The sequence below is a fragment of the Ascidia mentula genome, chromosome 8 (assembly GCF_947561715.1).
Source record: "Ascidia mentula chromosome 8, kaAscMent1.1, whole genome shotgun sequence".
Lineage (NCBI taxonomy): Eukaryota > Metazoa > Chordata > Ascidiacea > Phlebobranchia > Ascidiidae > Ascidia > Ascidia mentula.
The window spans coordinates 9,026,023-9,052,362 of NC_138573.1; the positions used below are offsets into that span (position 1 = coordinate 9,026,023).

The 26,340-nt window shown below is 37.2% G+C and overlaps 3 protein-coding genes across 6 annotated transcripts; 1 reads left to right on the forward strand and 2 right to left on the reverse strand.

The window, feature by feature from the left end:
• Window positions 1–1,016: 1,016 nt before the first annotated feature.
• On the reverse strand, window positions 1,017–3,214 carry LOC145911509 (uncharacterized). Of its 2 annotated transcripts, none has more exons than XM_082998886.1 (4): window positions 2,956–3,214; window positions 2,745–2,898; window positions 2,202–2,413; window positions 1,017–1,716 (listed from the first exon to the last, which is right to left on the reverse strand). In XM_082998886.1, the coding sequence occupies exons 1-4, from the start codon at window positions 3,095–3,097 to the stop codon at window positions 1,571–1,573; spliced, it is 654 nt and encodes a 217-aa protein (XP_082855012.1). In that variant the 5' UTR covers window positions 3,098–3,214; the 3' UTR covers window positions 1,017–1,570. The 2 variants fall into 2 exon arrangements, with proteins under 2 accessions (XP_082855012.1, XP_082855011.1); XM_082998885.1 differs by having other exon boundaries at window positions 2,745–2,901.
• Window positions 3,215–4,552: 1,338 nt separating this feature from the next.
• Window positions 4,553–10,262, reverse strand: LOC145910806 (spondin-1-like). 2 transcript variants are annotated; one of them, XM_082998013.1, is made up of 18 exons: window positions 9,908–10,262; window positions 9,729–9,823; window positions 9,430–9,583; window positions 9,204–9,371; window positions 8,922–9,135; window positions 8,719–8,868; window positions 8,462–8,654; window positions 8,180–8,335; window positions 7,992–8,109; window positions 7,818–7,928; window positions 7,644–7,761; window positions 7,255–7,349; window positions 6,487–6,777; window positions 6,271–6,417; window positions 5,772–5,967; window positions 5,340–5,419; window positions 5,102–5,266; window positions 4,553–5,011 (listed from the first exon to the last, which is right to left on the reverse strand). In XM_082998013.1, the coding sequence occupies exons 1-18, from the start codon at window positions 10,116–10,118 to the stop codon at window positions 4,827–4,829; spliced, it is 2,847 nt and encodes a 948-aa protein (XP_082854139.1). In that variant the 5' UTR covers window positions 10,119–10,262; the 3' UTR covers window positions 4,553–4,826. The 2 variants fall into 2 exon arrangements, with proteins under 2 accessions (XP_082854139.1, XP_082854138.1); XM_082998012.1 differs by having other exon boundaries at window positions 5,102–5,269.
• Window positions 10,263–16,622: 6,360 nt separating this feature from the next.
• LOC145910427 (diacylglycerol lipase-alpha-like) lies at window positions 16,623–25,419 on the forward strand. Of its 2 annotated transcripts, none has more exons than XM_082997548.1 (24): window positions 16,623–16,832; window positions 17,166–17,340; window positions 17,404–17,500; window positions 17,583–17,687; window positions 17,911–18,052; window positions 18,297–18,384; window positions 18,729–18,863; window positions 19,140–19,217; window positions 19,311–19,435; window positions 19,616–19,796; window positions 19,876–20,031; window positions 20,334–20,454; window positions 20,516–20,621; window positions 20,761–20,902; window positions 21,084–21,152; window positions 21,334–21,488; window positions 22,358–22,481; window positions 22,606–22,728; window positions 23,033–23,118; window positions 23,202–23,281; window positions 23,494–23,582; window positions 23,773–23,836; window positions 23,891–24,207; window positions 24,325–25,419. In XM_082997548.1, exons 1-24 carry the CDS (start codon window positions 16,738–16,740, stop codon window positions 24,328–24,330), a joined length of 2,859 nt encoding a protein of 952 aa, XP_082853674.1. In that variant the 5' UTR covers window positions 16,623–16,737; the 3' UTR covers window positions 24,331–25,419. The 2 variants fall into 2 exon arrangements, with proteins under 2 accessions (XP_082853674.1, XP_082853675.1); XM_082997549.1 differs by having other exon boundaries at window positions 23,894–24,207.
• The last annotated feature ends 921 nt before the right edge of the window (window positions 25,420–26,340 follow it).

Here is a 26,340-nt window from a genome sequence, read left to right on the forward strand (position 1 = left end):
GTAATGGCATTTACTTCATGTGTTGTGTTACCAAACGTATGCACCATGCCCGCACAAACACCTTACATATATTTGAAACAAACACGTTCCACACAACATAATACCAACATGGTAAATCGTTTCGGTTCTTCGTTGCTTTCTGAGTAAACTTGGACATATTGTGTTACCACAGCAATGTTTTACGAAAACGAAGAGTTGCTATTTTATTAATGTGTCGAAATTCTCAATGCATTTTGTTGTTTAATATTGATGGCGCAATTTTCTCTGTACCAGCAGTTACTGAAACAATATTTATGTAAGTTATTTTATTTGTTTAGCCCTGTATGACCAGCACTAGTATATTACACCACTAATGGTTGCAGTTGCGCAAGTTGCGCAACAAAGAGTGTGAAGAAGTGTGGTTAAAATGAGGAACGAAGAAACATTAAACAGCTTTCAGTTCCCTTTGAAACGCAAACTATGAGAAACAGGAACTAGCAAGACAATGATGTAATGGCATTTACTTCATTTATTATGTTACCAAACAAATACGCCATCCCAGCACAAATACCTTGAATTTATTTTAAACAAACACGTTCAATACAACATGACACCGACATGGTAAACCGTTTCGGTGATTTGTTGCTTGCTGAGTAAACCTGAAAATGTTGAGTTAACCTCGCAACGTTCACGAAAACTGTAGTTTGTTAAAATGATATATTTTTTACTGTCTCGAAATCGTCAAGATATTTCGGTTTCCAATATTGAATTTGTCGAAACAAAATACTGTTGGCGTCATTTGCTCTTTACCAGCAGTTACTGAAACAATGTATGTATAGTTCATTTGCTTAGTTAAGTTGTGCTGGTCAATTCTAAACAATCTTGATGTGGAAAGCTTCAGAACGAAATGTCCCACTTTTCTGACATTATTGCACAAAACAATGTTTTAGTTACGCCGAAATAAATCATGAAATACAACGATGATGTCTTGCATCCCATCTAAATTTTTTAAATCAACAAAAATTTGCAGCTGTAACTTTCGTTGCCAAAACTGAATTCAGCATATCTATTATGCAAACACGGTTTTTACAAGCAGTTTTTCTAGACGAACAAAATCGTAACCCTACCTACTGAAATTCATGATACACAATTTAAGTCATTTAAACCATAGCAAGACAATCAAAAACAACGTGGCATGTTAACCAAACAAGACTTACTTTGAATGTTTTTTGCAGTAGGCTACTGTTTTACTTTTACGTAGGCTTTCGGAAATTTCTACTTACTGGCAGTTGCTGAAACTGTCATGAATGCCAGAAAAACTGATATGCATGCAAAGGACCAATGTTACATACAGTGTAAATCAATATCATAAATTTCAACTGCATGCACGTACATTGATAGCATGGAAAGATAATATTAATTGTAGGAATTAGGGCTAATTCCAATATACAAAATATATTTGAAGAAATAAATTAGTGAATATATTTTGAAAAACATATGTGGTCGATCAATCACGTGTGTTTGTTTGAATTACTGAGAATTTTTCTTCAAGAACATTAAAGCGCACATTGCCTGACAGAGATTAATGTTTTTACGCCCCAAAGAAGAGAGTTGTAGCAGCTGGCAACGCCTTGAGCAATCTAAGCTGGTCGTCAGATCCGTAACCATCACTGCAGTGCCTCTCATCCTCTTTCATGTCAAACTCATCTCCAAACAACTTGTCTGTGCAAATTTTGCCTGAAACCAACAAAATATTCGTCTAAGTCAGTGTTTCCCAACCGGTGGTACGCCCACCACTAGTGGTACGCTACGGCATTCCAGGTGGAACGCGAGCACCTTTCCGTAATTTGCGGGTATAGTTCGAATTTAAAAAATCGTAAGTGATAAAAGTCCCCAATTGAATAAGTATAAAAAATTTCCTTACTCGAAAATCACAACAAACCACTTAGACGAGTGATTCCCAACCTTTTTGTGGTTGCGTACCACTTGGAGGTAGAACAATTTTGTGAATGGTGTTTGTTACTTCATCCCTTAGGTTATTTTGTAACACTCAACTAGGTGGTACGCGTCGAAATTGTTCTACCTCCAAGTGGTACGCAACCACAAAAAGGTTGGGAATCACTCGTCTAAGTGGTTTGTTGTGATTTTCGAGCAAGGAAATTTTTTATACTTATTCAATTGGGGATTTTTCAGGGGTTATTAAATTGTATCAGAATATTTACCTTTGACGTTGTACTTGATGCCATTGGTTGACCAACCCTTCATATCAATGGTGTGGTCGACCAAGATTTCCACCTTTCCCTCGATGTAAATGATCCGAATTCGTTGATTTTCATCCAAAAATAAGCAAGTATGATCGTCACCTTCCGGTTCAACCACAATAATACTTCTCGATCCATTGCTGAATATATTTTTCAGCACCACCTTCTCGCACCTGTTAACATTTTATGACGTTTGTCAGCATTTCTATGGAAGTAAATTGCGCCCGCGGGAAATACTTGTATATTCTACGCACTGTCACGAATGCAAAAAATAATCAGTGTTGAGGATGTTAGTTTTATGGGAGAGCACATTTGTATAATCTGCTGTCAGTGTGCGAATTCGGGTTCGTTTTCCACAGTTTAAGTGTAGAAATTTTAGTCAGGTGGCCCCTAATCTATATATTCAGGTCGAAATAAGTTTCATGACAATCTCTGCTGGGGCCTCTGGAGCTGTTTACTGGGTATTTTTTGACAATCTTTCATGTTTACGGTAATAAAGCTTACCCCTGAGCGTCCACATCCACAAACTTTGTCACTTTCAAATCTTTGTGGTCTCGAACAATCCAAGATCGTGTCTTTCCCTCTCCAAAGTTAAGGTTGTACTGCATGGCTTTATCAATACCAATAATGGATGTCACAACCCTTTCCTTCGGTTGTTCTGCTTAACAATGCAAATTAACACATCACATCACTTGAATACAAAACTTAAAAGTACCTTTACTGTCGATTGTATTTTCTTTCTGCAGAGCTTCAATCAACTTATGGAAATCCGGATGGCTCAGTAACTTTTGAAAGTCAAGTCCATTCTTCACACTGCCAACTATTTCTTCCGTCTTATTTTTTGTAGCCACCACCATTTTGATTTTGAAATGGTCAGATTATTATTACAGTATACGGAGAAAAAGATTTGAGCAACCGAACTTAACTATATCAATACCTAATGAACGCAAGCTTCCTGCAAACTTGGACTTTTGTGTGGGATGACTATCGAATTGCACCATTGATAGTTGCAGTGGCGCAACAAAAAAAGAGAAAAAGTGTGGTCACATGAGTAAAATGAGGAACTGAAAAACAGCTTTCAGTTCCTTCGCAGTTGTGCATACCAGTGAAGAAGAGAAACCAACAAGCACGAGTCAATCATTACATTTGTTAAACTTTATGACAATGTGTCACTAAGCACGTACATCGTACATTGTAGGGGAAGCAAACACTTCGACTCAGGAGTCAGTAATTTTTCAAAATTGTCAGGAGTGCATGAGAATATATGGTGGACGCATGGATTTTACGTTACAGTTTCATAAGTCAAATTATTTGCGAAAAACTATATGTATATCGGCCAATCTAGCAACCGTATGTTATTCTTCACGAAGATTTGATTTAGCATGAAATTAACAGATAACCGGTCGACCTTTTAAAAACGTCCCTTCTATATTGTACGAACGTATACTTTCGGCAACATATGCATGTGTGGTATATTGATTGTCGCGTTTGTTCTTCCATAGCATTTAGCTCCAAATGCGTCAAGCGACTTATAAAACACCGCTAACCTTTAAAGTGGCGGCACTAGACCATATAACCTTTGCTGGGGCCTGTGACGTATATAGGTCCTAATAATCTATTCAAAGTTAAAAATATTGAATGAGACAGTACACAGCGAGGTTTTGTTGAGTATCCTGCAAGATCTGGTGACCTGCAAGAGGCAAAAAAACCGTACGGGAGAGATGGGCCATGTGATAGATATAGAGGATACTAATGCCAAATTCAATTTTAAACATTGCTCTTTCGACCAAAATGATGTCAAAATGCCCTAGGGAGGACAAAAAAGCACTTCTTCGGCAACCAATTTTGACCAGAATGCGTGTACAAGGGATTGATCTTTAATGAAACCACAAATGACTTGGCCCTAAAAGTTTCATTTGTCTGTAAAACTAGCCTTAGCAGACTTTTAGTTTTAGTTTAATTTTCGTTAACACCCAGCACCTTTGCATCACTGATTGCTTTGTTACGTCATCGTTTAATTGTGACAGAGGACAGAATACAAGGTGGGCATTTCCTGTCGGCGAAACTTGGTAAAAATACAAATATGCGGCCACTCACGTTGCCAATTGGTCATTTTTTTGTTTCTGGCCCGAAGGCAGAAAAGGTAGTGTTTCCCAACCGGTGGTACGCGACCAAATTTCCGTAATTTGCGAATTTAAGAAATCGTGAGTGATTTTGAAATATTTGTTACTACAAAACTCAACTACGTGGTACGCGTCGAAATTGTTTTACCTCCAAGTGGTACGCAACCACAAAAAGTTGGAAATCACTGCTTTACACAAACAAAGACGTTTATTGCATAAGACGAGTCAACAAAAGAATACTGACATGGAGAAGCGTTTCGGTGATTGTTTGCTTACATGGTAAACGTGAACATGTTGAGATAACATCGTTCACAAACTCTAATAATAGTAAAAATGATATTTGTGCTGTGTTGGAACACACAAGACTCTGAATTTTCCTTGTTGAGTTTCACCAACAAAATACTGTTGGTATCATTGGCTTTTTACAACCAGTTGCTGGTACTGTATAATGCATGTACTTAAGTCAAGTTGCGATGATTGAACAAGAACATTTCTTCTTCTCTCTTCTTGCTCCACATCTACGACCTCTTCCTCGTGGTCGAATTTGCATTTTTCTTCGTCGGATTTGGAAGCCGTATTTTCTGTTTAGTCTGCACGTGGCGCCACACAGTGACCAGTTGCTCCACTCGCCCAGGACACACGAACGACCTGAGTTGTGAATAAAAACTAGGAGTTGAGTTCACTTTCTACATTAAATGCAAAACAAAACACTCAATATTAGAAACTGCGGTCACTTACCACATCTCGGATTTCGACACCTGGTACGCTCTGAGATTTCAGCTGTGCTGCAATCCACAGATAACGTGCTGTTTGAGGGCAAGCGTTGCCTGATTTTAACGCCGCGATTTCCGCACGTAGATGAGCATTCTCCCCATGGCTGCCAAGGTTGAAGTTCGCATCTTGCTACTTTGAAACAAACATTAATTCATATATTGTTGTGTTTTGTATTCTTTAAGTTTAAATTTCTGTTGCAAACCTGAAGGACAAGGCGGTGAAACGCACGGCTTGGTTTCCATAACGACCGCTTCACAATGCCTCGACGACGATACAAGTAATCTAAAGATAGTTAAATCAGGGATCCGCAAATAGGAGGGCGCAACTCAAATTTGGGTCTCAAGAACGTCGATGGTTTTATAATTTTCCGATGATTACAACAATTAAGAATAGTCTGTTCGTTTTTCTTACTATCATCGCTCACGTTACGTTGTTTTGTGTATTTCCTACCTTACAGTTACACACTAAGATAAGTATAACACCGAATTACACCGAGTTTGCAGCAAACAAAAATGATCGACAGTGATTAGGGTCGCGAAACGTAAGGATTATTTTTGCGGTATTTTAGGATTATTTTTGTATTATTAGCGAAGTCCTTGTTTTAATGACAACAGGATATGCATAGAAATCTTACTTTTTTCTAAATGTCTCCCCATTTTGGCCACACGGTGCGCTACATGGCATCCACGGCGACCAATTGGCATATTCGCAACCCAAAGACACATTACTGACGTCACAAAACATCATGCAGTGGTTGGTTTCCATCTGGAAAGGATCACAACTTGACGGGTGGGCGTCTCCACTTACGAATCTTTTCCTCAGCGTCTCACCTGTAACAGAGGAAATTTAAATCTATTTCTATTGGTTGCCTTAAAATTTAAAATTGCAGCACTAAGTTTTTGGAATATGTCGCCTTGTTTATTTTTGTTCAAATTTGTATTTTTTACATGTGGGAACATCAAATGTGTTTAAATTTTTCTGACGCTCAGCCGATACTGCTGTGATGAGAGAAAAATAGATTAAGTGTATTTGAAACTTTATTAAATGGCGGAAAAGTTGTTCACATTTAATGCAAATTTTGTCCGTTCAAAACGGTATTTAAAAGAGAAAGGAAAGAAATAGCTTTTGTCCACCTTTGCCGCAAGTCACTGAGCATGGCATCCATGGAGACCAGGGTAAGTAACTACATTCCTCTTGGTTCTGGACATTATCACAGGGTCGTTTGTGGCAATTGCCCCTTTCCATAATCACCCCTTCACAAATGCCCGCCGCGTCTGAGCCTGTGTACGTTCAAAATTTTTCAAATGTATGAAAGTAAATTGTAGAAAATACTTAATGACGTCACCCGCCTGTTAAAAATCTTTTCCGCAAGGTGGCACCCACACCACATGTAGTCGAACAAGGCATCCATTCCGACCAATCGGCATAAGAGCAAACAGGAGCGTTCATCTCTTCTTTTGCATCCAAGCATGACGAAGACGTCATACACTTCGAGTTCTCCATTTCAAAATCGCGGCAAACTGTGGTTGACTCGGAGCTGACAAGAATTCGCTTTCGAAACGCTTGGCCGACGCCGCATGTGACCGGACAATCGGACCAGTCAGACCATGGTGAATAGATACAATTGGTTGTATCTGAGACTGCAAAACGAATCAGTTGTGGTTTTCAAAACAGTTTCAACACGCTTTTTTTGTAGAATTTGTTTTGTTTGTACTTTTGTGGAATAAATATCATCTAGATCCTAGACATTTGTAAATTGATTCTGGGAATCATTTCCCATTTTGTTGCAAGTGGCACTGGCGATTTCCGCCTTAAATATATCCACTATCTAAGAAACTTTCGTTTCAGGCTGAAATCTGTAAGTCTTGTTAAATTAGACAAATATATTTCGCTTTAAGAGTGCAGTTACGACATATGAAAGAAATAACTATTGGTTTCAAGAAAACACATCTATTTTTTATTGTTAGTGTTATGGTTGTTAAAATTATGGTCATTCAACAAAAACGATTCGTTTGAAAAAAAAACAGTAACCTATATAGATATTACAATAAATTCCAGACTTTAGTTGAACGTAATACGACTTTTGTATTGTTTCCATCTAAGAGCAGTAGGTTTACCTGCAGTATCTTCACAAGTCATTGACCTCAAACACTCGCTGTTTTGCATAAGTTCGGTGCAACCACTTCCGTCCACTGAACTTGATACAACAAACCTTCACAAGATTTACATTAAAGCCATGTTTTTTAATTTGGGTAAACCGTCATTTTATGTGTAGTACTATAGAACTCGGTTGAACCTGATTTTAAGGCGTGGTTTGGTTACGAAGGCCAGATTGAAGCAAGAAAATCACCCCGGATCCGTGTTACAAGATGCAAAAAAACGTCTTTATTATTCGGAGAATTTCTTCCTCGAATTTTATACGAATAAGGCGAAGTGCGGATTAACCGAGTTCTACACTATTATGCGGATGCGGATTACTTCAAACGTGGTTGGTCATAGTCAGTACCTTTTTCTAATTGTCCGACCAAATCCACATGTAACTGAGCAAGGCATCCATCTACCCCACGAAGAATATCGACAATCGTCTCCTTCGCCACACGGTGGAAGGGCACACGAGGACATTTCTATTAAATCGTAATGTAATTATCAACATGTAAAATAAAAATTGATGCAAACGCACCCTTCAGCGGTTCACTGCAGTATCTTTCCTCCGATGGCCATTTTAAAACACGTGATCTGATTTTATTAGCGCTTCCGCATGTTGCTCCACAGCTGGACCAACTTGTCCAATCTACACACACACATGGGAACATGAAACTATATGTTGAAAATTGCTTGTTTTCAAACAAAATACCTGAATATAAGCACACTGTAGCCGCTTCGCTGTTTTCACATTGGTCGCTACCTTTGCAAATTTCTTTTGCCATTGTAGCCTCACAATCAGAACCAGCTTTTACAATTCTGTTTCGCGTCTATAAATTAAAACAATGTCATGCTTTTGTAGAAAAAGAATTACCCGAATGAGGAAATCAATTAACGTACTTTAATTCCCCATCCACATGAAACTCCACAATCTGACCACTCTCCCCATTCACTGTACATGCATGACAAAGAACTATCACCACGAGATATATCAGAACTCCCAACATCAAATTCCGTCTCAGGAGGAACATCTTCGTTCTCCCCACAACTTTCTCCCTGCGATGAAAATTATCGTTTCGTGGATTGGGTTAAACTTTTCTTTCCTTTAATTCCAAGTTGTGGCAAAATTGCAACACACAGTATATTTTAAGGAATGTCGGTATATATACCATATCTAATTACCTGCAACGAAATTCTCCTGATAACAATACTTGCAACTGGTGGTACTGGTCCACCTTGAGGATCATAAAACGGTGATTGAGGATGATCAGAAGTTGTTAGTGCACGAATTTTTTCGTGGGGAACTGTTGGAGAATTTGGGGACATATAACTAACACCGCTGTCAGTCCCTGCATCCCACGGTGTAAGATTGTACCTGATAGATATAAGTGCAGCGATGTACGAAGTTGCAAGAAAGTTGGCATTTATGTTGTACTCACGTGCGCTCGCCGATCCACCCACACTGATCTGTACACATCGATTCTTTTGAAATTCCCACATTCCAGTCAGGACTTGGTCCTAACATAGTTAAAAGTGATACCAGAGGATGCTCGCGATCCACAACAAAAGTGTCCGAAGGAGATGAACGTCTGATATAAAAGTGAAATTTAACTCAGAATTAACAACATGAGCTGTTACTCACATATTTCGCGGTTCAAATGCAGGCCACTGCGCCTTTGTCTTCATAATGGACATGACATCATTCCCCTGCGACTTTAACTCTATTTCGACGTCATTTGGCCATCCCCATTCTGCAACTTTCTGCACAGCGGGGGTAGAGAGCTCGCCGTAGTTCCAAATCGAATATAGTCGGCTGTGCGATGCCCCCACGACATTTGACCAATGCGTTGAATAGGCTTTGTGTAATGAACAATAAGGTTCAAGTGTAACATTGTAAAACTACATAATGTGGTGCTCGGTCTACCTGGATAATCCTTTGGGTGTGTTTGGGGAGACCACAAACCGAAAAATGTCATCCTATATGAGGCGGTTCCACAGGCACAACACTGAGGGTCAGTTTGAGGCTGTACACTTTCAGAGCTTTCACATATCTCCAGGGTCAATCTGTCGCTGTTTTTAAACCAGACTGACCCTATTACAAGTGTACACGTTAACGAATTACCCCACGAACACATAAACTTAACCTGTACCTTTCTGTATTACTGTGGCCTTTATTGAAACGCAACCAAAACCAGTAGGCGGAGCTCGCCACCGCGCCGAAACACGTGTTTTCTTGCCGCTGCTGACGTGCGATGTTACATGAGTGCAGGATTGGAGGGTCCGTGCCGTGAAAGGATTTATAGGCTAAAGGAAATTGTTTGTGAATAATTGAAGACAGTTACAGAAAGATGAACGACTAAAGAACAAGCAACGTGTGTGATAATTTATTTTGTTTAAATATGTGTCCCATGCCATTTCGTCAACAATTCCAAATGTCTCAAAGATTTACCGTAAATGAACCAGCGGGAAGTTCCGGATCATCAGAGTTTACGGCGCGAATCGAAAATCCACGAAAACTTCCAGGTAAAGTACTTTGCAGAGTTACTGGAGAATACAAAAATCCTTTCTAGGAATTAGTGGCATTACACTGGGCCTAACAATATATGTAAAGGTATCATTAATACATACAAACGTATTCCCTCTCGGCTTCATACAAGTCGGGATTGCCTTCTATTCGTAAGTGAAAGCCGTTGTCTCCTGTTCTGGGCCTTGCAAAATATCGCTGTGGCGGATTTCCACCGCAATCCAATCGATAGTGTTTGACGGGTAACAATCGGATACCGTTAGATCCAAATATTAGCGAAAACCAAATGAAGATAGAAGTAGCAAATTGTCTCATACTGCTTTCGTGTAATTCCCTTGGCAGTTCTTACTTATGATGTTGGGACTAACTGTGTCCCTTGACGACGGTGCGTTGCCCACAAGGACGAATTAATCATATCACACGATGCACTAACCAGTACCCTGTGTCTTGCTCTGGAACATCTTACATCATAACTTGGTTAGCATCGCCAATACAGAAAACTTACTTTTATATCTCTCAAATACTTGTCCATCAGTATACATGTTTACCAATTGTATAGTTTTTTCGCTAATTGATACACAAACATTTCTTAAATTTATCACATTCCCAAAAACACGCTCTGGCGAAATGTGGCAATTTTCCAAAAGTACAAAACCAATCGTTTTTGACAAACTCCACCAATGCTTTACAAGAGTTTTTCGCGAACTGTGCAACTATGTGCTGAGGTCATGAGTTGCTTTAATCTACTACAAGCCACTAAGTCAGGAAATAACATGCACAAAACACGATAAGCAGCTTGCTCTTAGTAAGCATTAATTATGCATGAAACTGCTACAGGTGGACCATTCAATCATACGATTTTGCAGAGTCTTATAAGACGCATCAACACAGGACTGCACTGACTTCAATGAAAGTTAAGAGAGAAGCAATAAAGGGCGATTAAACATTAACATAGGATGTCGATGTTTACACAAATGACGCCAGAGCAGACACAAGCAGAAAACGGTACCTACAATATTTGCAACTCAAAACGACTACGATACCGGGCTTATTATTAGTCATGTATTTGCTCTTTCCCGGCCTCAAAGCGTTCAAGATTTGTGACAATTTCATCTTCGAAACCATTCGACGGACGTTGTCCTCACAATGGAGAGGCAATCTTTCGGCACCCCCCTGAGCATACAAACTATTCAGGGCCTATGTGCGCCCAACTCTTAACATAAGGCCACATGTAAAACCATACTTTCGTGTACACTATTAGAAATACAAGTTTGGGCGGGTGACGAAAACCATCGGTTGATTTTGGCCGGCGCTTAGGCGATCGACCGACAAGCGACCACCCGTTGCACTCTCCACATGAAACATGAGCCTTTTATGGTCACACGCGTATCCAAATACGAGAATATTGCCAACTGTCACCCAGATGACTCACGACATACTAACTACTCATCTAAAGTCTCCGCAAACTCATTTACGCGAATATTTCCATTGCTCTGTGGTAGGTCCATGCACATCAAATCATTCAACCAAAGTGTTAATTTCCTTTCCATTTCAACTCGGTCTTTTCCCATGATTCTCACAACACCGTCATGATCTCAATAATAGTAATTTACAAATTAGAACCCAAATGAAATAGACGTTACCACGTGCACAGTCTCCTAACATCTTCACTACAAGCGTGTCGATCAAACTAATGGCCTCTACTATTTGCCTATGGAGCGTCACCTTGTTTGCCAACCACCAGCGATTCAATTACAGGCACAGCGCAAAAAAGCTAAAAGGTTTCCAAATTATATCCCCAGAGCGAAAAAAGAGAGTTTGTCACGCTCGATTAACCTCCGCCAGCAACCCTGATTTAATGTATCTTCGGAAAATGACTGAGGAGTAAGCTATGTTATGGTCAACTGCCCGTGAAAGTTTTCTCAAATCTGAGGTTTTTAACTTCGACTTACACAATGATTTAAGATATAACATGAAATTTACAATGAGATAACCAACACACAACTTTATTTAGAACGAGTGTCGACTGCATTTTCTGGTCTTCGTGTGTGACAACAATTTTCTTTCTTTTTGAGAAAAAACTCAGAATATACGTTTCATAGTTTTACTGTTGTTCAATCCATAGTAACTCACTGGACTTCTCACTGGAGTCAAACTCTGTTGAATCTATTCGTTATACTAATTACTACTACTTTTGGAAGTTTGTACAACTCCCCTGGGTTTTGCATTGCCCACAGACACATAGCGCTTCACTTAACGCATGAGCGGTCAAGGATTTCGGACGTCAAAGAGGCTGATATTCTTTCACGACCTGGCGTGGAACATATTCATAAAAACATTCAAGGATTTCATCTTAATAGGGTTAAATATCACCTTAATTTTTCTCTGAAGATTCTATACTATTATTGACGTCATTTCTTTATCATTACACAAAATTCCACATACCACCGCATAACAAACGCCCAAATGGTAGTTAATTTATGACAGCATTTTCAACCCAGTATTTTAATACCCACTCCACATAAAAGAGCACACAATTCCATACTCTTTTTGTCTTTTGTTTTTGGTACGATTGCAGTCGCTCGCTTTCTTTGCAGCGCCTCTTGTAAGGCGTTTTACTTGAGCAAACTGGTCACTAAGCGTCACTGTTGATTGCGGTGCTTTGACAATTTCTTGTTCGCAACAGTTGTGGTTGGAATATGACTTTTCGGAAAAATGCCTTGCATCTGTCAAGTAATGTAGTTCGGTAAAACAATGGTAGTAAAAGATAAGTGAAGCTTTATCATGTTTAAGATGGTGTTTGGAACATTATTAACGCAACCAGTAGTGGTGTTTTCAAGTCAATAAGTTTGTTAAAGGTATTAAACATCAGTACAAACCCTAATAACTTTTTTCGAATTTACCATGATGTTTGTGTGTTTTGGGGGCAGACAGTCGCCCAATCATGTCAAAGAACTCATCTGATGACAATGTTTTCTTCTGCTGCTTCACACAACAGCTCGTAGTGTGGCCGGTTTGAAAATCGCACACAATTCTGCAAAGTAATTGTATTTAGCACTTCGTTTTCTTTCGAACTTTTTGAAAACACCTCTTGTGGCAAAACTGTTCGTATACTACTCCAGTGGATTTGGTCGAATTATTGGAGCAATAATGATTTTTACATGAATGTCTTTTGCATTTGCCGGTTGGCAGCGAATACGAGGGCTTCATATGGGAAGAAAGTGTTTGCCGCAAAGTTTCGATCATATTGTCTCTGGGCATTGGACGAGGTCTGTGTGTGACCAACGATTTTTCCAAAGTCAAATTTATTTCTTTTGCAGCCTGTAATTAAAAGCAGGTGACACTGATAAATGAGAGTAAAATACGTAAGTACATTAACGACATAAACTGCGATCATCTTGGTGGCAGACAATACATACCTCTGTTGCATCGGACAATGCTTTGCAAAGTCGATTAACTTCGTGTTTTAATTTTTTATCTCTTCTAGCCTTTGAGCTGCAACACCTAACAAGAACAACATGAAGTTTCTAAAAAACATTTTTTTAAGATATAGCATCATTTTTGTCGGCCAAATTACATTTGAACAACGAAGTCGTGTTTGTTCAGGTTTTCCGCAATCCGATTGACGAAGTTAGTCAAGTTCTGGTTTGCCCCTTTAACGTTGAATATTTTGAGATTGGAAGAACTGTAAAATAAAGAAATTAAGGTTCATGTTATGATTTCCGATTATGACATTCATTTCACACCTTTTTTGTGGTGTAACGGCATTACGTTTCACTTTGTACAAACGATCAATCACGCCAGCTATCTGTCGTGAGTTCATAACTTTGTGACCATGATAAAGAGGCTTTAGTCGGCGCCTGTGTTTACGAGCTGGAAAGTAAGGACTGCGTGACACAAGCTGTGGTATTTTCTCTGTAAAATATGTGTCGAAAGTAGATGTATTATTTACAAAGGAATCCAAATTAATAAATCTCATTTGAGTCATACTAGTAGTTTTTTTTCTCTCTCTAGGTGTGACGTGGTGAACTGGACTATTCCAGACAAATTCATCATTTTTGACGTCTGATACTGTTTCCACAGCATACATTTTTGTTGGCAATTTCCTCAGCTGTAAAATAAGCTCTCCATATCCTTAAAACAGCTTGCTTCGTGAAAACGACAATTACCTTTGATTTTCTGTTTTTCGTATGGTAAACGTTTGTATTTATGTTCGGACGGTAGTTTAGGGGTTTAAGTAAACCATGTTTGCGAAATTTTGATTGCAATTTGTTTGGTTTGACTTGTCTACTTTTTCCAATTTTGGGGCCACATTTTCTCGATTTTTTTTGCAATGAATTTTGTGTATTTTTTTCCACCTAAAAGCCGATAATATTGTAAGGAGCTGGTCTAAAATCAGTCAAACATTAATTTAATTAAGTACGGAATGAAAACACTACTGTGTACCTCACTGCTACCAAGTTTACATTGAACGGATGCGTCTTCAAACCCATGTATTTGTTTTATTTCCGAATCTTCTTTTTCCCATATCTCTAGATTTGTCTGACTCGCGGTGTAGGTCGCGTGGAAATGCGTTAATGTATTGCCCTTCAAACACTTGTAGTTGTTTGGTAGCGACTGAAGAATATCTGGAGCAGTCATAGGTCGATTGTTCTCCTCGAGAAGTGTTCGTAACAAAATAAATTTTGCCGATTGCGGTCTTGCTCTAAAATAAACCCAAGATAAATCATTTGATCAACATTTAGTTCATTTGTCTGGAACTTACGGTCTTCGGTGGATTGTTTTATTCATTACATAAGACAAAGGACTTTTTGGCCGGTGTTGATTCTAAAAAATATTGATTTGCATTTTAAATACAAAGCAAGGTGTCTCAACTGTGGGTTCATGGACTCCGATAGGGGTTCACAATGACTATCGAGGGTTTCACTAGGTTTCCCAAACAATAACACTCTTGCACTCTAACACTCAATAAACACTCTTGCCAAATTTGCAAATCAGTGTTGAAGCCTGAATCGATATATTGTGATAATGCAACAACATTTTAACCTGCTTAACTATGGAACAGTCAAGAGCCGATAGACTTCTTGGGGTTCCTCAGAGTATATTAAATTGGCATGTTGGTCCACAGACCCAAACGTGTTGATAAACCCTGTACAAAAACGTTTCCTGACTGTTAGAGATTTCTTACCACTGTGTGATCCAGTGAAGTAAATGAGGTTAATGAAGTCACCAACGATGGATAACCGCAACTGCTCGTTACCCTTTCCGGCGACATCATCCAAGGGCGTGAGGGTACGTTGACATCGAATCCCTCATCGTCGGCGTAGTTGCTTTCACTGCAAATTGATGCGGAGAGTTCATGAAAGTTCGCCACACTTTCTGACACCAGGGGAATCATTGACGACGTTGATTTGTCCGCTACATTTACTGAACATTCCTCTGCCAGAATGTCTTTATTTTCTATTGAAGACTCTTCATACTTTTCTGGTAAAGTAGCTGTATGTTTACTGGTGAACTATGGTAACATTGCTATGTATTTAAATCTCACCGCAATTTTTGTTGTCTTCCTTTGTTATTGGCTTATTTTGATCTACGGATTGTTTATCAGTACCTACGCTTGACCAGCCGCTACCCATTTTGACCTTATGTTGACGGCTTTAACAAGACTGCTGGAATAAATAATTTCCATCGCGCTTTCAAAATTATTAAAACGTGTCAACAACTACCCGGAGTCGAATTAAGCACCACTTGGACTAACCATTCAAACAGACAATTGCTACTCTACATTGATGATCAGGTATGTTCAGCGTGTGTTCTTTGTTATTTGTATTTTTGAATTTATTCAATTCTAAGTTTATGATGCTCTGCGACCCGCAATAGGCTATATAACCTGCTGCCATTTTGTCAGGTGGTAATATGATTGAAATGATTTCAAATTCAAATAATGAGTTTTGTTTCTTTTATGACATAAGGAAGTTGTTGCTTGACTGTTCTTTTTACGGTTAAGTCCATACGTTTTGATTGCAGATCTAGGTGTGACCATAGAATAGTATTTGTAATGAATGATCTAATATGGTCTGACCAGAGACTACTTGCGATGAGCACCAAGTAGAAAAAAAATAGTTTAGAAAGTCGTGTATATCTACTAATCTGACAATTACAAGTAGATAACCAGCTCCACGACCAGCAAAGTGCAAATTAACAAATTCACGTTAATTTGTTTTTGAAAGCAATCATGCGTGTAAACTTGATCACAAAAAAATAATGAACAAAAACGCTGTGAAGCCGTTTTGTAGGGCCTTGTTGTGAATGTGAATGTTGCGTCACAGTCGTGTGAACCTTTGTGTAGTACACAGTATTTACTTTTTGAAAGCGCGTGTCTTCTGAAATTAAAGTTGTGTATTATAGCTTTTGAAGTTAAACACTTTGTGAGTGACGCTAAAGGCAGGCGCTGGTCCTAGTGGTTCGCTTGTAGTAAGGGTGTGGCAAACTTGATCGGCAAAGGGCCACATCCACATTTTGAAAAGTTTCGGAGGTACTATTATCAGGCCTATATTATGTTCTGCATGCTTTTGAACTTAGGTGGCTTCTGTAGCCACGAAGTTTTAAACAATCATCGAATTTGGCTAGTTTGTTATTTTTGTTGGTTTTCGGTCTGTTTCAAATAGAAAACCCCAAATAAATAAAGGTGGTGGCAGGCAATGTAGACCTAGTTATTTTTAAAGCCAATTGATCTGTGAAACAGTGCTGCTTGCAAGGAAATAAACAAAAGAGTTTTTTTAATTGCTTTACTATAACTGGAGTTTGTTTCACAGGTTAGGAAGTTTGTTAAAATAATATGTAACAAAAACTCCCAGACTGTCAAAGAGGTGTCATGCCATGTTTATTGCTTCAACAACTCTCTCCTTGGCAATTAATTTGATATAATTGCAACATGCCTGGTCTTGTGGCATTTAAGAGAAGATGGGAAACTGGAAGTGATGATTTGGTCATTCCTTGTTTCATGTTGGGCTTGTTACATTTAGTTCTGTAAGTTACAAGCAAAATTGTTTGTTTTTGACCTGTAAACCTCTTTCCCAATATATTTGTGATAAATAGTAGTGATGTACGGAAGCTTCGGTTTGCAAAATTTACACGGTCGAATCAGAACCAATTAACTTTGATTCGGATGCAACTGAACTTTTACGCTCAAGGATAACATTCTGGAATACCAACAATAGCGTGCGGACCTTATGGATAAAAATTCTCATATTAAACATAATTTGCACAACGTCACAAATGATTCGACCAAATATTTTTGCCAAAACTGCCGAATATTAGTTTTTGGTACCTCACTAATAAATAGTTAACAAAATTTTTCAGGTTTATTGTGATCTCAATTTATTTAACAACAACACCACAACTAAAATGGGGAGAGTACGATATACAACAAATGGTGGAACTTAATGCAAATGAGTCAGACATTACAAAAGCTACTTGTGCAACAGAAATCAAATATTTCTCTTTTGGATATCTCGGGTTGTTAATTACTGCAGTGGTGGGTACATGAAATATGATGTTAGTCCAATTTGCAATAATATTTAAAACAATATGTGCACAGTTTTTGGAAATAATAATGGTTGGATTTAGTATGCAAGGAACCATCATGAATCCAGAGCCAAGAAAACCATTGCAGTATTTAATATACATTCGTATTGGTAAGTCATTTGCTCGAGTATCAAATAAGTGTAAAATAGTATTTTCAAAAGAACAACATTTTTAATTTGTGGTCATTTTTAGTTTTGGGCATTGTGGAGGTGATATATACAATATCTGTTGGAGTTAAATTAGGACAAAACTGGCGGTTTTGTGAATCAATGCGTGGTCTGTTCCATGTGCAAGCTGGTAAGTTGTTTTATTTTACTGGTACTGGCGGTTATGTAGCATATGTGTAATAATAATAATAGTGATAGTGAAGTCTGTAGCAAAGTAACATATATTCAATACTTCTTCTATATAATTTAGGAACATGATACAACATGGACGCATGTATTGATTATATTATACTAAAAATGTTGAGGGGTTTTATCCTATAAGGGCAATGTTAATCCATTTTGTTATTTTGCAGCAATAGTGAGTGTAAATGCCATTGTCCTATTTGTGGTCATTTTGACGGCATTGTGTACGTTTGATCCATCAGGAGGATCTTTTTATCGCTTTGAACAAGCATTGCATGACTCCTCAGAAAACGTCAATATTCATAGCATGAGGTGAGTTGTTGATTTTTATCAAATACAACCAAGAAAGATTCTATGGTCTTGAGAAACAATTCAAAGGAATGAATTAAAATTCAATTAACTGTACCAGAAACTTTCATTATTTAGTGTTATGTTTTTTAACTATGCCCCACCTTTGTGTCTGTGCTTGTAAGTTATGAAGAACAACTCTGTAGAAGTTGATTTGCTGTGAAATAGATTTAGTATTGCAACCAAACTACTTTTGACTAATTTTTAGAACTGAACTTAACCAAAAAAGGCAACAATTTTGGAAGAAAGCATTTGCCAAATGCTTTTGCTGCAGACTCCGTTCCTCTGGAACACAGGTTTGTGTCTTTTTTAAAAAAATGAGTTTGTTCAACCAATCCTGTTTCAATTCTGGTTTAAGTTTGTTAAAACCAAACCTATTTAAATTACTAAAATGCATCATTTATCCAATTGCCGGATAAAACTATTTTTCTATTGTAGTTATTACCATCAACAAAAGCAATTATTCTGCTAATAACCTCCTGTCACGTTTGTCTAAATGGGTTAAAAATGTCATTAGGCTAACTGTGACTTCCTTTCAGTGAAACTCATATCATTTATCAAAAATAATCAATAAATATGTATGTACTTGTTTTTGACTTCATGATTATCATGCCCTGATATAACTGTACAAAAACACTAGGCTGCTCTTGATGATGTTGCCCGGATTTTTGGCGACTTCTTTTGCAATCAAGACCTTGTGCCATCAGACATCGTGGCAGGTTTTGTGTTGCTTCGTCACAAGCAGCAACATAAACAGGAGGAAATTGAAAATCAGGTTAACTCACTTATTAATAAAAACTTAGCTGGTATAGTACAATAACATCACTTGGATAAAGTTTTTGTCCAAAAATATTAACCACACCATTGCTTTTGACAAATATGTTAATGTGGTATGATACATAATTCTGGAGGCAAATGTGTTGGAATAAGATAACTCATTCTTGTCTAAGTTAGTCAAAAACTCATGTTAAAGGAATGTTACTGTATAATACTTATTTCAGGGGTATGTTGTATTTTGTGTGGATCTAAAAGGCAGTCTTTTTTTAAACAGATTGACAATCCAATTAAAGAATTCATGTGTGGCCGACCAATCACAAATAACACAATATTTATGGATCACAGCAACCAAGTAAGTGAAATGAAGCTTGATACATAACTATTTTTTTATCATTCATCACAAAATCAAATTAACTGTCAGTAATATCAAACTCTGATATTTCAGACTGAAGTACATGAATTTAATGTGATGACTTATTACTGCCATTATGCAGTAGCCTCCTATGGTCCTCTCATGTACATGTACTCACACATCCCATGTGGAGTCTGCAATCTCATGGAGGAATGCATGTACGGCATACCATGCAAGTTTATCACTGAAATGTCAATGTGGTGAACTTGCTGTTGTTAATTTTCTCATAAAATTGCAATAAATACTAAAACATACAAAAAAAATAACTTTGACTTGCAATAAATCCTCAACCTAGTGTGTTGTGTGCACTTATAATGTTTGGTTTAATTTATTATTAGGTGTGGGGCGGATCGAACATCATGTTGTGCTTCCACAACTAATGACCACAGACGTTTTGCTTCTTCTACAATTCATAATGATACTTGCTGTGAATGGCGCACTGCAGCAGTTCGACGCACGTTACTTGAAAGTGGACTCAGTGGGGATGTAGACCTGGTTTATGTTTCCTGGAACAACGCCGTAAGCATTCTCTCCCATTTAAAACATTTGAATTTGTTATGAATATATCGACTGAACTGAAAGCTTTTGTGTTGTTTAGTTATACAAACAGCCTTTTTTTGTTGCTGTTGATCATAAGAAGAAATCAGTTGTGGTCGCTGTTCGTGGCACATTGAGTGACTTCGATGCTTTGACTGATATTGTTGCAACTCCTGTACAGATTCCTGGCTCAGACCCCTCTTGGAAAGCACATAAAGTATGTGATATAACTAACATTTTGTACAATATATAAATACTGCTTTAACTGTCCAAATGAAACACGAAAAATATATTCAGCAGGATATTAGTTTTGGTTGTATAACTACATGATAAGATGAGAATGGATTTGTTAACTTATATTTACTGAAGAAGAGACAATAGTATTTTTGCTGTAATACACCAAATGATGTATAAAAAAACTTTTTTAAGGTACAATTAGTGACAGTTTATTACTTTGCTGAAATTGAAATGAACCAAGGTATATGTAGATCTGTAAAGCAACTTTATAATTTGTTCAAGGGAATAGTGCAAGGAGCAATACACATCAGAGAACAGCTCTTAGATGAAGAAATGATTTTATCTCAAGCTTTCGGCAGGGATTTGTCACGTGGTACAAGAGATTATCAACTCATAGTTGTTGGTAAGTTGACTTTAAACTCCAGTACCCTGATCAGGAAAAATAAACAAAGGTTGTTTTGTAGGCCATTCTCTTGGTGCTGGTGTTGCAGCAATATTAGCAATTTTGCTAAAAAGTCGTTATCCACAACTTGTTTGCTACTGCTATGCTCCACCTGGTGGACTGCTAAGGTATAAAAAAGTTATAAAAAAAAGCATATTATGTATCGACCTATTTTTACATAATTTAACCAAAATTTATAACTTGCCAGAAGTTTCATTTGTAAATTGTTGTCCCAACTAACAAGTTAACACCTTGTCGTACATTTAGTCATTCTGCGATGGAAGGTTCAAAACATTATATAAACACGGCTGTGTTGGGAAAGGACTTGATTACAAGAACAAGCATTGGCCAGCTGGAGAAAGTTAGAAATGAAATTATTTCCTTGCTGGAAAGCACAGACCTACCTAAGGTATGATACTATCTCATTTTGTGTCTTTTAACAGCATGGAGAAACCACATAGTATAATTTTTTATTTGGTGCATTTGGGTCTTGTGAGAATTAAGATTGTATAATGCTCATTATGTGATGTTTTAATTTTCTTAAGTTCACATATTTTATAAAGTAGCACAACCAATTTTATTTTTTGCAGTATCAAGTAATTCTTGGACATTTCTTGAATGCATCTAAAAAACGAGAGGTTCTACTGCGACATAATAGAGTAAGTTTTTGTCATTGTTGAAAATTCTACAGTTATTCAAACTGTCAAGACTGATCAAGGGACATTAAACAAATCTCCCCACCGAGATTTAAATAAGCATGTTTCATTATCTTCAGTTGAATTTTTGTATGAATTCCTGAACCGACAAACATTTATGTTACTTTTGTGCTTTACCTTATAGCCAGTCAATGAAGAGGAAAGGAATCTTGTTTTAAACCAATGTAGTCAGGATGAGCATGACTGTTATCAGTCTGCAGGCGAAGATCTTTATCCACCTGGAAGGATTATTCATGTTGTATATCGCAAGTCATCTCAGCAAACCAGCTGTTGTTCAAAGTAATGCAGAAATGTTTTTGTATTAAAGTATTTATGTTCTTATTTTTGCTGTTTAAAAGTTAGGTCTAATTTGACAAACATGTCTAAAACAACGGCAACTACCCATATTTAGGCAGCAAACAAGCATTTTATAACAGAATAAAGGTCAATTAATAAAAGAGTTTTTACACATCAGAAAATGTTGTTTTTACTACCACTTTTCACAGTGTCCTATCATGTTTTCCTAATGCAATTGAAACAAGTTGATTAGTTTAGTAGTTGTTAGTCGATATTTCTTCATAATTTATAATATCTGTTATTCAAGTATGCCAATAATTTAACCAATTGAAAAAACTTCAAACTTTGATTGTAAACAATTTAGTTTTTCCAAATCAAACTGAACCAGAGCACTGTACACTTTTAGTGAATACTAACTGTAAAGTTATGGTTGCTATTTTAGCGATGTAACATGTGTCAATTGTTTCCTGCGTTTTATCATTAAAATGTTTAATGTCTGAAAAGGATATTGGTGACCCTGTAAGGAAACTTCCTTTACTGTGTTTGTAACAAATTGTAAATGTGAATGGCTGCATGTAGAGTGTATCCACTACTCGGTGTTTATTGTGTGGCAAAGAAACCACTAAAAAGTCCTAACATTATATTTTTGTTGTTGGTTGTTAATATGCAGTACAATAACCCTAAAATCTGTTTAAAGCTAAGAAAAATTTATTTCAGTCATTTTTCCTGTGAAGTCTTAACAAAGCCATCTTTGAATTTTTAAGTTTAAAACAATCGTGCATTCATTAATTTATAAACTTGTTTCCAGGCCTTGGTAGTTATTCGAATTTCATTTTAACTGATGTGCAACATAGTTTCACTTGTATTTACAGGTCTAAGGAGAAGAAGTATTTTGCCATTGAGTCCGATAATATGACAGACTTTAATGAAATTCTTATTTCACATAAAATGGTCGGTCATCATTTTCCAAGTGCATTACTTGACGCAATGTATGAGGTAAGTAGAAAATACATCAGTTTATTACAAAATCAGATGCAACTTAACTATAATTTTATTGTATTTTAGTCATAGATTTTTTGCAAACTAAATGAATGGTGTAACTTGTGGTTATTGTGCATAGGTGAGAAATCAATCGCAAATTATTGCTGATTCCCGAAAATACACAGAATCTGAAACTCTGCCAGTTGGTGAAATTACAAGAAATGGAAGAACAAGACGAAGTAATATGGCCGAAACTACTGAGGTGTGACAAGTTATGTCGATTCAGATTTTCTTGCATTTGGATAAATTTCAGTTTAGGAATGTTGTGCTCGACTTGGTTGATGCAAAAATGTCAAAAAATTTCAGATACTTTATCCTATTATTAAAACAAAATGATAATGTCAATGTTGTTTAAAGCAGTCCATATATACATATTTGAGGATGTGTGTTTTAAACACTGTATTGTAATATGTTTAATATGAAGTAATCCAAGATTCCATCTCTTTAATCTGAACAAAAACATGGATTCTTTTTGTTAACCATCTTGTTTCATTTGTGTGTATTAGCCTGTTCACCAGCAACCAAGTGTTGGCACCAGTAATGAAACTGAACAACCTGATGTTGGGAGTAGCAGTCAACAACAACAACAACAGTCAGTAGAAATTTATATTTTGTTATATTATTTTATTTTCTTTTGTTATCACATAAAACATATCCAACTAATTATATTGTTAGGTTGTTGTTGTTGGAAACTGAACATGATCAGGTCGTTGCTCCACTTGCAAGAATGGATTCATTCTCAGAGTCTGGTTCAAGTAAGTGTATTAAAACTGGTTTGGTTTAGAAATGTTATACCTTGACTTCACCTTATCGAAAATCTAAAAAGATTGTTTTGCTTGCATAGCCCTGGGCCATGTATATTGCAAACTGTTGTAAAACGAAAGCCTCAGTCTTTTTAATATTGTGCAGGTTTTTTGACGTCTATCATTTACACTATGTTAGTTACTAAAAAATTATTTTCTTTCAGGTTTTGGAGTTGAGTCGCCTACAGCTGGATCTGGGTTATTACTTCAGAAACAACAAGTTGATGCCATCAAAGAAGTTGATGAATTGGAGGTATAATGTTTCATGCAATTAGTTTGATGCCCAAATATGTCATTGACCAGGAAGTTGTACAATATATTTCTGTTGTTATTGGCCCAGTAAGGCTATGTTGTGCTACAAACTGATATTATCCAAACAATTTTAAAGCAAGTTATTTGCTCACTTACCTGAGATATCTTTGATATTGATGCTAAGTTTTTAGACCATTCAAAACATGAACATCTCATCAAATGGAACAAAACAACAAGAACTGTCCCGAGATGAAAGTATGAGGTAAAATGGCACATCTTCAGCTACGACTAATAAGATTTTTGTTTCAGAAGTAGGAACCTCACCAAAATCTCAAACTGAAACCAATGATCAATCAATGCTGCATCATTTTGGTGACTACATTGATGTGGTTCTCACAGAGCCACAGGTGTTCCCACCAAAGAACGAATCCACTGGTGTGGGTCGAGAAACCCATTTTTCAAGGTCATATTCAGTGCCTGCCCGTCCACATGCAGCTGCAATTGATACCTACTCCAAATCTATGGACAAAGATATGGTCCGACGTGCACGATTTGAACCAAACTTAATTCCAAAACCACCTCGAACTCATTCTGTTAGATCTACATCCAGATCAGATGATTTGCTTGTAAGTAGTGCAAGGCTTTCTGAATAGAATAAAAACTATAAAATAGGTTTACGGGCTTTGCAGCCAAGGCAACTAAAAAAATATTGTCAAAATTAACAACCGATGTGTTCTTCATAGTTATGAGGTACTTGAGCCACAAATGCACTTTTGCATCTTCATTGCCCAACCCTACTTCAAGGACACCATGCAGTCAAATAAGATCGTCCCAAGATTCACTGACAGTTTTTCACTGTTTACATGTTTATCTTATATCCCATTGTCTTGTGTTGTAGTTCATTGTAAAGTTTTGCGGAAAGGTACACATGTTTTAAATAGCGGCTCATGCAATCATTTTTTCAGTATTAGCTTGTATTTGGCTACTGTATGCTTTTTATCACAACTTAGTTAGGCAGATGTGTTTCTTTTAATGTGCTATCTTTTATACTACATTGCATGGAACTTTATCATACTTTTTTAGTTTAAGGACTTAGTGGTGGCTCTTCATGGTCAATGGCAACTTCCCAGCATGCTGTTGTTTTAATTTGGTAAGTTTGTCAGCAATTGTTATGAAAAAGTGGGAAAATGCTGTTCCTGCACACTTTTACTGAATTTGATGATCACCATGACAATATTGCTATTTGTCATTTAAATTTACATCATTTGATATTTGGGTATAGATAACTTAATGCAACTGTTGCGAAACAGATCATTTGAATATCGGTACAACATATATGCACAAGGCTTGTCAGACTTAATGTTGTAGTTGTTTTTCTAGGTTAACATGCTTTCAAAAATTTATAACATTACACCTTTTTAAATGCATAAATATCTAAATGTGTGCAATGGTTGCCTTGTATCACCTGATGTACCAGTAAGACACAAACACATAAAAACTTTTACCCATGTGTTTGCAGTTATTGTGTGCCCCCTCCCACAAAATACTTGAACTATCCATGCCTGTTTTTACTTCTTGAAACTGAAACAAAAAACAATTCAGTTGTACCTTTATCAAATCAGTTGAATTGAAAAAGTCTGGATATTATTGTTAGATTTTTTTTGCTGTCATGAGTTCTTCCAATTGTTTCTTGCCTGTGCCCTTCTGGTACCTATTCCACCACTAGTTTGTGTTTTGCCATTTGTTGAATCAACAATGTTTATGTGTAAAATTTTGTGTTTGGAATGCAGTTCGTAAGCTGTTTTCTCACAAGCTGAAATAAAACTCACAGCGTGGTCTCTAATTGTTTAAATAAAAAAAACACTTTGAAAATGAAAGCCAAAGCTAAAGTGCTGTTCATCATTGGTAAACGTTTCGAACACTAACTGGGTTCATCATCAGTACTACAATGAGCGCATGCAAGAAAAGCGTCGGGGCAATAAAGGACTGAGCAGGCAGAAGGGAAACAGCAGCAGCAACAACGAGTAACAAGCAGGGCTGCCAGATGGTCAAAACACTTGACGGCCAATTTTTTTTTCTCTTACGGCCAAAATTCGGCCAAATCACTTTTTTGAATTTTTTTTCTCTTACGGCCAAAATTCGGCCAAATCACGTTATAAGTTTGATGATTTCTATAAAAACGACTATATAGCCGGAAATAAATTCGTAAATTGTATGTTTAAAACACTGTTATCTATATGCTTATCAGTGGTTTCAAAACCGGTTATGTTGCTAAAGCATTGCGATTGCAGCATAATTCTTTACCAACTCAGTCAAGATTAGTTTATGACGTAACAATTTTTCGGAGACATATTTATGACAACACAATCGTCCACAAATCTATTGATAACCTGAAACCAGCAATGCCTTTTGTGGATTTATATAGTACCAAGTGAAATTCGGCCAAATTCGGCCAAATATCTGCCTCACGGCCAAACGATTTTTTCGCGGCCAGGCCGATTTTCAAACGGCCAAATTTCTGGAATTTGGCCGTGAAGACGGCCAAATGGCAACCCTGGTAACAAGCCGGAGGCATGTCACGTGACAACAACATAGAAGCGCAGCAGCGACGTCATCATTAGCAATGTGTCAGGCTCGTTGTTGCTGCTGCTGCTACTGCTGCTGCTGCTGTTTCCCTTCTGCCTGCTCAGTCCTTTATTACCCCAACGCTTTTTTCTTTTCTTGAATGCGCTCATTGTAGTACTGATGATAACCCAAGT

Coding starts and splice junctions, on each gene's coding strand:
- LOC145911509 (XM_082998885.1), bottom strand. CDS start 3,097: ATGGTGGTGGCTACAAAAAATAAGACGGAAGAAATAGTTGGCAGTGTG. Junction 2,414..2,744: donor GTGGATGTGGACGCTCAGGG/GTAAGCTTTATT, acceptor AAATGTTAACAG/GTGCGAGAAGGTGGTGCTGA. Junction 1,717..2,201: donor CATCAAGTACAACGTCAAAG/GTAAATATTCTG, acceptor TGTTGGTTTCAG/GCAAAATTTGCACAGACAAG.
- LOC145910806 (XM_082998012.1), bottom strand. CDS start 10,118: ATGAGACAATTTGCTACTTCTATCTTCATTTGGTTTTCGCTAATATTT. Junction 8,655..8,718: donor GGGTGGATCGGCGAGCGCAC/GTGAGTACAACA, acceptor TATATCTATCAG/GTACAATCTTACACCGTGGG. Junction 5,270..5,339: donor TTCACCGCCTTGTCCTTCAG/GTTTGCAACAGA, acceptor TTTGTTTCAAAG/TAGCAAGATGCGAACTTCAA.
- LOC145910427 (XM_082997548.1), top strand. CDS start 16,738: ATGCCTGGTCTTGTGGCATTTAAGAGAAGATGGGAAACTGGAAGTGAT. Junction 23,282..23,493: donor ATTCTCAGAGTCTGGTTCAA/GTAAGTGTATTA, acceptor ATTTTCTTTCAG/GTTTTGGAGTTGAGTCGCCT. Junction 23,583..23,772: donor AAGAAGTTGATGAATTGGAG/GTATAATGTTTC, acceptor CTAAGTTTTTAG/ACCATTCAAAACATGAACAT.